This window comes from Podarcis erhardii (assembly GCF_964252035.2).
Source record: "Podarcis erhardii genome assembly, chromosome: 9".
NCBI lineage: Eukaryota > Metazoa > Chordata > Lepidosauria > Squamata > Lacertidae > Podarcis > Podarcis erhardii.
This window is the reverse complement of record NC_138512.1, coordinates 1,012,098-1,023,120: the sequence shown is the minus strand read 5'-3', so window position 1 is coordinate 1,023,120 and position 11,023 is coordinate 1,012,098. Positions and strand designations below refer to the sequence as shown.

Below are 11,023 nucleotides of genomic sequence, written 5' to 3'. Positions count from 1 at the left end.
CAGAATAAAATCAGAATATAAAACCACAAAATACATAATCAAAATAAAAACAACAACACAACAAAATGTCTTTTAAAGTGCACCCCTAGTCAAAGTCTTGCATAACCAGGTGCAGGTGGGTGGGAACCAGAAGTGATATTTGTTTGAAAAGGCTTGTGAGCTTGGTTCTCGTACCGATTGCCTATTTCTGGGCTAAGCCTATGGTCAGAGGTACATCTTCTCAGAGAGCCTCAAAACTGGTGGTGCTCTTTTGCAGCTGTATTCTGCAACAAGTCATAGACATAATGGCTATGAATTTATGGTCCATCCCCTGGACCATCCACACATCATTCTGATTTATTAGTTGTTATGCAATACTTCTACAGTGTTGTTGAGTTATTGCTGTTTGAAGGGTCCACCCTGAATCCACTGTACTGAAAGTGGGACCACACATAATTGCCTCAATACCATCGTGAGCACATATGATCCTGAACACACAACAGAAAGCATGCCCACTTCAGCCACTGTTATGCACCTGGCTCTGTCTAGTAGATCCCAGGATCCAGTAAAAACCAAAGTAAACGACCCAAGCCTGGATTAGGAGTAGCCAACGTGAAGTCCATCAGCTACAGGTGAAATGCAGCTCTCACCCCCCCCCCGGCTCAATGGCCAAGGCTGAGGGGAGATGGAGTCCACCTGGCAGGTACCACATTTGCCTAGAACAGATACAATGCCCTTGCTTTGATTAATGCAGACAAGTCCACACCATGAATGAGGTAACATACAGTGGAGCTTTCCATGTTTCATCTAGTCTCATGTGCTAAGAGAAGAACCCCCACTTACCCAAGGAAGATCGTGTCAGGATGCAAGCTGATTGGCTTCTAGGGGTGCAGTGGGTGTGATCCTCTCCTTTGCTTTCCAATCATGTGCTGAGGAGAAAATGTCATCACAATTAGAATTTTAAGAGATTACAGCTGGAATGAAGTAGACAAGGGAGGTAGCAGCAATTTTAATGCAAGCGTTCTCGAAGATGGCATTTCTCCACCCAAACAAAATAAAACTGCAAGTCTTCTTGGATCACTCTTGAGTTGGAAAGCTGTGATTAAAGCTGCATGGAATGAAAGCAATTGAAGCAAAGTCAATAGCAGGATCATTGGTGGAAGGAGGCTGAGAAAATTGCAATGCAGTGGAATGATTAGCAGAGAAATCCTAACCCTCAGATTCACTGGATGGAGGATGTTAGGATGGAACAGCACCTTGTTGTACTCCTGTATTGAGAGCCCCCAAATATATACCACTTGTGTTGTTTCTGCTGGCAATAGCCCCCAAAACAGAACACTATGTGTCAGAGGAAATATTGGATCTGCTGAATCCATAGTCCCCTCCAGAATGGGGACTTCACCAGGCTTGAGTTGGCACACTGAAATCCCCACCAGCATGTTGACCAGCAGAAGTGATATCTCACCCAGCACTTCACTTTTGCATTGTTCTGTAAATTCTTTTATGCAGAGTTTGTTTCTTTATAATTTCAGTGGGTACATGGCTGAGCTTACCTTCTCACCATGAGGTGGCTCACAGCTGTGTGTTCTTTCCATTAAACGTTTCTCCCCCACACCCTGATTTAAAAAAAGCTCCATGAGAGGAGTTGCATTGGGACATCTTCCCCTGGACTTTGACAGGGGCCATGAAGGTTGTCTACCAAGTGCCTGACATCAGTGTGTTTGCTGATCAGGAGTGCAGCTAACAGGACCATAATGGGCTTCCCACACTTGAAAGCCCATCTGAAGAATTCCAAGAAGTGAGGGCACTTGGGAAGGCTGCATTAGATGATTTGTAGAATGAAAGGAAGGACATTCACAAAATCCTTTCACCACCTTAAAGATAAGGTAAGCACAACAGAAGCCCTGCACCTTATCCATAAGAATTTCACTTTAAAAACATCTCTTGAATGCTTCTCAGATTCGGTCTCTATTTGTGTGTTATTTGATGGGCAATGGTGGTGGTGGTGGGGAACCACAGAAGGAATTTTCAGCATAAAAATATCCATATATATTAAACAAGATGGCATTTATTTTAGGAATGTTTAATGAATGCACATGTAGGCACAGATGACAACATTCCAATAAACAAGAGGAACTAAAAGATTAAGTAAACTCTGTTTCTTCTTATTTCATACCAACAGTATATATTTGTATACAGTGGACGCTCAGGTTGCAAACGTGATCCGTGCGGGAAGCACGTTCGTAACCTGCAGCGTTCACAACCCTCTGCACATGCGTGGGTCCTGATTCAGCGCTTCTGCACATGTGCAAGTGCCGAAACTGGAAATAACTGGGAAAATCCCTTGCCTGAACCCCTGGAGATGTGCTGCCAGCCAGTGTGGGCAAGGGCCAGCCAGCTCAATGAAGCAATGGGTCAGTATAAGGGTCTTCCCTATAGTGCAGGAGTGGGGAACCCAGAAGTTGTTCGTCTCCAACTGCCATCAGCCTCAGGCAGCATGAGTAATGACCAGGGAGCCATTACTCTTCGATTCCACAATTCTATTGCTGCCTGCACCAGAAACTCCTGGTGCAATGTTCATCACTTATTATACCCAGTGAGTCCTGGAGGGTCACAGTTTCTCCATCCCTGCTATGGTGCAGAGAAACCTGTCCATTGGGGAGAATTTCAACAACAGCTATAAAGGCTTCTTTGATATCCATACTATACTTCTTATGTAATTTATTTTTTATATATTTCATATATTTATTTATTTATTTTATTATTCATTTATATGCCATCTTTCTTCATTCAACAAAAGGCAATGTGCATGAGGATTCCCTGGTGACCATGCACACAGCTATTCACCAGAACCTGACCTTCTTAGCCTTAGTAAGGCGGTAAGATGCCTCCAGATTGCAGCCTGGTCTGAACAATTGCTCCTTATAACACAGATATCAAGGAGGCTTTTGCTCCTGGCTTTGTAGCCTGAAAATTGAGCAACTGGGAGGAGGGGCAAAGACTTCATAAGCTTTTAAAAAAATTATTCCACTGTATTTGAAAGAACACAAGAGAACCACCATTGCAAGTGTACTTACCAATGTCAACCAAAGCCTTTATATAATCAAATATGTATTGAAAGTGAAGAAGAAGAGAGAGAGGGACGGTATAAATGGAAACACAGCTTGAATGAACCTTCTTGGCACCAAGAGAATACGCCAACTCCAGTTCCCAGGCAGATGGCATCAGCTTGGAGACTTTATACACAGTTGACAAAAAGTTCCAGACCCAGCAATGAGCAATTCCATTGGCTTATTTCAATTTCTGACTAAGGGTCTAATATTTCAAAATACGGTCCAGAAAGACAAAGAAAGAGAACCCAGGCTTAGTGAGTTTCTTTCATTTTATCTGATTTTTTATTGAAAGTTTTCAACATACAATACAATAAAAATATGATACTAACAATCAGTGGGGTTTTTTCTTTGCCATATTGGGTTCTGAGGATATGACCAAGAGGTCAGCAGCAATAGATTCTCTTCTGCCTCTGCTTCTCTCTCATGTCTCTCTTGTCCCTCAGGGCAGAGATGTATCCTCTCATTTTTTTTGTAAAGTGCCATGGAGTGTTGGCTGGTGCCCATTTGGACTGGTAGGGTGGGAGGCAGGGAGTCCAACGGGGTGGGGCCAGAGCCAATGACAGGCAGAGCCAACTACTTCTGCTTTTGTCCCCCTACTCCCTGTTGAATTCCACAAGGTAATACTGAGACTAAGGGAGAAGGAGCTAACAGTCATTGGGAGGCTTTTAAGCAGAGGCTGGATGGCCGTCTGTCATGGAGACTTTAGCTGAGATTCCTGGATTGCAGGGGGTTGGACTAGATGACTCTTGGGGTCATTCCCAACTCTACGATTCCACGATTCTATTGCTGCCTGACCAGAAACTCCTGGTGCAATGTTCATCACTTATTATGCCCTCAGTCCAATCCATGAATTACATCTTTAGAAGGCTGAGAACTGCAATGTAAAAGAGAATAAAATAAACCTTGCCAGCCCATCCCAGGCATGGGAAAGTGTTCCAAAACAATGAATCATCCTTAGCCCTTCCTTCCTTCCTTCCTTGAATTTGTCAAGAGACATCAGTGCCATGCTGATCTCAGCTTCTGTTTTGCCTCTCTCCACTCTTCTGGATGAAATTGCTCTTTAGTCCCCAATACTCTTCTTCCCTGGGAAGGCCCTGATGAGGCATCATTAAGTCACCTCTTCACCTTTTTATCCGGTAAACTAAAAAGACGGAGATGAATTCTCTCTCCTGCAGCAAGCAGGGTTCTCCAGCCCTCTAATCATTCTCTACATAGCAATCCCCATTCAACAATCACAGCAGACTTCACAAAGCATTAATGAATGAAATCTCATGGCACAGACATAAACGCCAAGTGAGGTTATACCCACAGCACATCACCACCAAAGCCATGGCTCAATCTGGAGAAGGTCTTATCTAGAGCAGAGCTGAAACCCACACCCAGTGTGCATGACACAAAGTCAGGTTGGCATTGGGGCAATTTTGGAGGGGCGTGAACAAAACGAGCAAGATTTAGAGTGACAGTGAGCACACATTCAGTTCCTGGTGGCCTTTTTTCCAGTTGTTGATGACATGGGGCAAGGGTGCACAACGTGTGGCCCTCCAGATGTTTCTGGACTACACCTCCCACCTTCCTGATCAATGGCTATTGTGCTGGTCCCATGGGCTAACCAAGAGGCGAGGTCCGAGTCCAGTCCAAGGTCAAAGGTGCAGTAAGGAGACAGTCCAAAGAAGCTGAAGCTGGATGCAGGGCAGGTAGGTGGTGAGGTCAGGAGCTCCGGCAGGATAGCAGGACAGGGTTCAGGCAGGAACTGACAACCAACGAAATTGCTCCCGCAACTTGGGACTGCGGCTGGCTGGCTTTTATCTGCCCCAAGACACAGGGCGGCCATGATCCTCAGGGTGACTCGCCTCTCCTGGCCTGGAGGCGAGCACTCCTCCTGTGGGAACTTAGTTCCCTCCGCCTCTCTGCCCTGAGCCTCTGCAGCTCAGAAGAAGCTGGAGGGCTACCGGACCCAGAGGCAACCTCAGCCTCCCCTGACGGGGCTGAGAGTGGAGCACCTGCAGGCAATGGGTCCTCCACCCCCTCAGGAGCCAGAGCAGACTCAGCTGGTGTCTGCACCTGAGGATCCAGCACAGGTGAGGACCCTTCGGGCTCATGCCCCAGCCCCAGCTCAGCTGGTTCTGGAGGCAGGGAATCCTGTGCAGGCTGGGATTCCTCAGGTTCAGCATCCGAATCCGAATCCCAGGCCATCACAGCTATGCTGGCTGTGGCTAATAGGAGGTGTAGTCCAGAAACATCTGGAGGGCCACAGGTTGTACACCCCTGGCATGGGGGATGGATGCACTTTCCTGACCTCCCATCAGGTGAGTCACTGCTGCTTATGGGGAGGAGGAGGGGCATGTTGGCAGAGAGGGCAGTATCATGCAAACATAGCATCAGGAGCCCTGCTGGAGCCCTGAAGAAGGAGCCCTTCTTCCTTTCTTTTACTTGAAAATATCAAGTAAAAGCAGGGAGTATTTCCTTCACTCTGGATGCATCATGGAATTGTCATGAACTCAAGTGAGAGCAAGGGCAGTAAACTAAGTGTCATGAAACCAAGTCAGAGAGATGGCAATGCATTGTGCCTTCACTCTGGACAGGGGTGTAGCTAGCTGCTCTGGCATCTGGAGCAGCGGGGGGGGGGGTGATCCTCCCACAGGGGTGCCACGGCAATCTGGGCACAGGGCACTGCAGCGATCCACCCCAGGGGGCGGTGTGGTGAGCTGCCCATGGAGTCTACCTGGCAGACACAAGCCCCATGCTGCCGTTTCGGGCAGTGCGGGGCCCCAAGCCACCACGTTACTCCCAAGAGAGACGCGTGGCTCAGGCACGCTGCAGGCCAGGCCCCCATGGTGTTCCATTTTGTCACACACCTCAAGGATGACACCTGAGGTGGGCCGTACCCCCCTTACTATGCCCCTGACTCTGGAGCCTTTCAAGGAAGGAAGGAAGGAAGGAAGGAAGGAAGGAAGGAAGGAAGGAAGGAAGGAAGGAAAGAAAGAAAGAAAGAAAGAAAGAAAGAAAGAAAGAAAGAAAGAAAGAAAGAAAGAAAGAAAGAAAGGTCTTCTCCACCAGGCAACAGGACTTCTAGAAGTGGAACTGCTGCTGCCTGCACCATAAAGCAAATATGGGTGGCAACAGAGAGAACGGGAGTCAATTTCATGAAACTTTTTGCTCTCCCCAAAGCTTTCACTTGGGGGTTAGAAAGTTCCATGAAGAAATTTCAGGTCATCTATGGCCTTCTCAGGGCTTAATTCTGGAACCTGTTTTCAGTGCTTAGCCCTGGAATAGGTGGAGCAATGTAGTGTATCTGAGCATCAATGCAGCGCCTTTCTATTGCTGCTGAAGATCCAAAGCCCGCCTGGAAACATGATAAGACGGGCGGGATCACTGGTACAAATTCTTCATTCATTGAAGCAGAAATAATTGAATTAACATTATGGGGAAAACAAACCAAACACATGGCTTTCCTTGTCATTCTTTCACCATCATGAAATGGCGCTGTGTGTGTGTGTGTGTGTGTGTGAGAGAGAGAGAGAGAGAGAGAGAGAGCTCTCAGCCAGCATGCAACATTATGATGCTGTGACATCTTGATTATATAGCAATGCTGTGTTGCATTAAGGCACACACCGCACCATCTAGTCTTGGTGTTACAAAAATGTCATTTTTAGCACAAAGATGACTAAAGCACCAGTTCTGTGCTGTTATTTTCAAAGCCTTCCACAGCCCTGTCTTCACCCTCTCTCTTTGTCCTTAATACCCCAGAATATCCTGAGCCAGCCAGTCAAAATGCCCTGTGCTATCATAGTAGGAAAATAAGGAGGGGACGTGATAGAGGTGCAAAAGATTATACATTGAGGAGAGAGAGAAAGTCTCTTTCTCATGATATTCAAACCCAGGAAAATTCAATGATGTTGAAATTTGGAAAATTCAGGACAGACAGACAAAAGATAATTATTTGCACAGTGTATAGTTAAACTATGGAGACAGTGCCCACAAAAAGCCACAATGGCCACCAACTCAGATGGCTTCAACACAGGATTCCACAAATCTATTCAAATTCATTATGGTGGAGTAATATAGAGAAAATTGCATTATATGAAAAGCTCACCTGCTGCACCCATATTTTGAAAGGAAAAACAAAGGTGACCATTTTTGTCTTTGTTTGTTGGGATTTTATTGAATACATAAACAAAAATACATTTCTCTCTTCCACAAGTCTCTCAAGAAATTTGAGGTGAGTTACATCTAATTGGTTGAACATTTTCCTTGATGTAATCAGAGCGCCCCCGCCCCCGGTACTCCTTGAGCCTCTCATGATTTCAGTCATAGGTTCATGTTTCTGCATTATCCTGGGAAGGTGGCCGATTTTGGAGAGGGAAAACTCTTGTTCTAAACCTCCACTGCCTTGTGGCTACACTCATTCATAAGAAAGGCTCTGGGAGTAAACCCTGAGGAAACATCAGTAGCCACTGCCTTGCAGGACATCTTCTGGAGAAGAAAAGGCTAAAGAGCAAACCCTGCAGAAATCCAGAGTGTATTTCCCCTGCAGGTGAAGACAGGCTCTGGCAGATGGAGCGGATCAGACCAATAGTGGGTCCAACAGGGGTTTCTGCATGTCCTGCAGAGGGAAGTGAGGGGCAGATGGGACTCATCCACCTGGGAAAGTAGTCCTCTAGGAGAAGGAAAACTCTGATCTTAAACCTCTGCTGCCTTGTGGGATATTTTCAGCAGAAGGAAAGACATTACTCCTTAAATAAACCCTATACAAATCCAGAGCAGAGTCCCTAAGACAGTGGGATGGCTCCTTGTACACAGAGGAAGGTCAGGTGGTACCTGGTGCAGAAAATTTCTTGTCACCCCCCCACACACATACACATACACATTGATTATTTTTTTTTAAGTGCCTGCCAAAATAGTTTTACAGTGGTGCCCCGCAAGACGAATGCCTCGCAAGACGAAAAACTCGCTAGACGAAAGAGTTTTCCGTTTTTTGAGGTGCTTCGCAAGACGAATTTCCCTATGGGCTTGCTTCACAAGACGATACGTCTTGCGAGTTCTTGCGAGTTTGTTTCCTTTTTCTTAAAGCCGCTAAGCCGCTAATAGCCGTGCTTCGCAAGACGAAAAAACCGCAAGACGAAGAGACTCGCGGAACGGATTAATTTCGTCTTGCGAGGCACCACTGTACATTATTTCATGTTTTCTTTCAAAGGAATGTGGATTCTGGGCCTCTGATAACAAGTAGGCGACTATGGACAGATACTTAAATCTACAGGATGGATTGTGTTTTGGCTTGTGTTATTTTATTTATATTTATTGTTTATTTATTTAATAAAATGTATTTTAAAAAACCTGCAAAGTGGTTTACAAAAAGAAAAAAGAAAAAAAACCCACAGCAGTAAAATCAAGAAAAATTAACAATCCTACTTTAAAACATACAAAAGCTAAAATATTAAGATTGAAATTACTTCTACTTCCTAAGCATCTAGGTATGCTTGCCTAAAGAATAATGCTTTTAGCAGGTGCCTGAAAAGAGTCTAGCAAAGGCATGTGCTTTGTTGCAATAGGCGGGGAGTTCCAAAGTGCAGGTGCTGTCACAGTAAACAATGCAGTACAGATGTTATGTGGAACCAGTAGTAGTGCTTGAAACTACTGAAGGAGAGGTTTTATTTATTGTGATTTCACCATGCTCTGTATTATCTGAAAAGGAAAAGGTTTATTTAAAAAAAGGGACTGCACAGCAGCAATCTAGTCTCATCATGATCAGTGGGACTTATTCTCGAGCCGACGGTGCATAAGATGGGCTGCAATCCTATGCACCCCTTGCATCCAGAGAATTGTAGAGTTGGAGGGGACCCCTGAGGGTCATCTAGCCAAACCCCTGGGGCAATGAAGGAATCTCAACTAGACCATCCCTGACCGATGGCCATCCGTCTTTTGTTTTCCCCCTCAGCCAGGACACACAACAACGGAGACTGGAGGTGGTGGGGAAAATAAATTTTGACAATGGGGCAGATTTGTCAGGCGTGCACAGGAACAACTTAAAGACTTTACATGCAGTTTCCCCGCATGTAACGTAACAGGCAGGGATCCAGCTCAGATAGAGAGAAAGACCTTGGGGGAGGACAGGACAAAAGAGTGCGAAAGTTTTGATCCATTTGATCCTCTTTGGGGTGGTGGCACTAGGGCTCTGGGACCACCCTCCCCAAAAGATTTACTTGTCTTCAATGTATTGTTACCACTGTTATTCTATAGTACAGATCCTTTTTAAATTAAAAACTTTCTCTAAAATTAAAACGGCAGAAGTAATCAGTAGCATAGATATCAAAGGAAAGGAGAGAGAATAGTCCCTAATAGATACAAGGGAGACACGGATACACCAGTACACAAAAGTAAATAAAATCCAGCCTTGGGGAGAGGGGTGGGAATGTACAGTTTGCTGTACTTAGCCTTGAGACGGGAGACTGAAAGGGCCTAAAAAACAAAAAAATAAAAGTCTTGTGTCTAGGAATATTTTTCTGCAAAAGCATCAGACTGGTTGTCAAAAGTGTGAACTTCATTAATAGACCCTAATTGGTCAATTAGCCACAGAATAGCTATGCTGCTTTTTCTCATCTTCTTTTAATTACACAACTGCTTTTTTTGGGGGGGGGGTGTCCTAGGCTGGGGGCAAAGGGGAGGCCGGCCTGCCAAGCTGCTCCTCCCGGCGCCACACGCGGGCAAAACAGGGCGGCAGCACTGCCATTGTCCCACACGCTCCACTTTGGGGGGCAGCAAAGGTTTTTCGGAGAGGGGTTTGGGCCCAAAGGGGGTGCGCAGGACAGGCAGCGGCCTTGGCAGGCCTCCTCGGCAGCCCAGAGAGTCGGCCTAGGGGAAGAAAAGGAAGCTGAGTAGATTCGGCCTTGCCTTGCCTTCGCCACGCCCCCAACCCAGCTGGCCAATCGGCTGCAGGCGGGAGGGGGCGAAGGCAAGGCAAGGTCTAATCTACTCGGCCTTGTCTCATTTTCTTCCCCTAGGCCAGCTTTCCAGACCTGGGAAGCCAAGCGGAGGGTGGGGCAGTAGGACGGGTCATAAAAAACTTTTTTTTGACCCTGCTCCACTGAATTGAAATTTCAGCCTTCACGACATAGGGAAACGGCCAAGTAAACAGCTATTTTCGTGGAGGAGGGTCGAGATATTAACTGATATGCATGAAATTTCACATATAGCTATATAATCCCTAGTGTAGTAAGATAAGACCTTTGGAGCAGGCATTTTTTTAAAAAAAGTTGTTTTTTATGAACCGCCCTAGTAGGGCAGTAATTGTTCCTTGATAATTTGTCACCCCCTTCCATGGTGGCACCCGGGGCGGACCCCTACCCCCCTTTCCTAGACTCCTGCTTGTACATCTCCCTCCTGCAGCCAAACGTCTTGCTCTGCTTTTCTTTGGACCCCATCAGCGAAGCCGAGAGGCAGGTCTTGTCATCCAGGCAACCCAGGACTTCCAGGCACATTGCCCAGGCTTGTGCCCCAGAGATATTTTGCAAGCGAGGTGCACCACACCGTTTATTACCATTTCTTATTATGGTACTCTCCATTTACCTGTTGGTAAAGGTAAAGGGACCCCTGACGGCTAAGTCCAGTCATGGCCGACTCTGGGATTGCGGCGCTCATCTCACTTTATTGGCCGAGGGAGCCGGCGTACAGCTTCCGGGTCATGTGGCCAGCATGACTAAGCCACTTCTGGCGAACCAGAGCAGCGCACGGAAACGCCGTTAACCTTCCTGCCAGAGTGGTATCTATTTATCTACTTGCACTTTGACGTGCTTTTGAACTGCTAGGTTGGCAGGAGCAGGGACCGAGCAATGGGAGCTCACCCCGTCGCGGGGATTCGAACCGCCAACCTTCTGATCGGCAAGTCCTAGGCTCTATGGTTTAACTTACAGCACCACCCGCATCCCTTTTACCTG

General features: G+C 46.4%; 1 protein-coding gene across 1 annotated transcript in view; it reads right to left on the bottom strand.

Moving 5' to 3' along the window:
* Window positions 1-822: 822 nt before the first annotated feature.
* The window catches only part of LOC309350568 (uncharacterized protein), a gene marked incomplete at its 5' end in the record, with an annotated part of 470,322 nt that continues 460,121 nt past the window's right edge, over window positions 823-11,023 (bottom strand). The window contains one exon of the mRNA XM_081877532.1: window positions 823-908. Within this exon, the coding sequence (XP_081733658.1) occupies window positions 838-908 (71 nt within the window). The 3' untranslated portion in view covers window positions 823-837. The remainder of the gene's footprint in view (window positions 909-11,023) is intronic.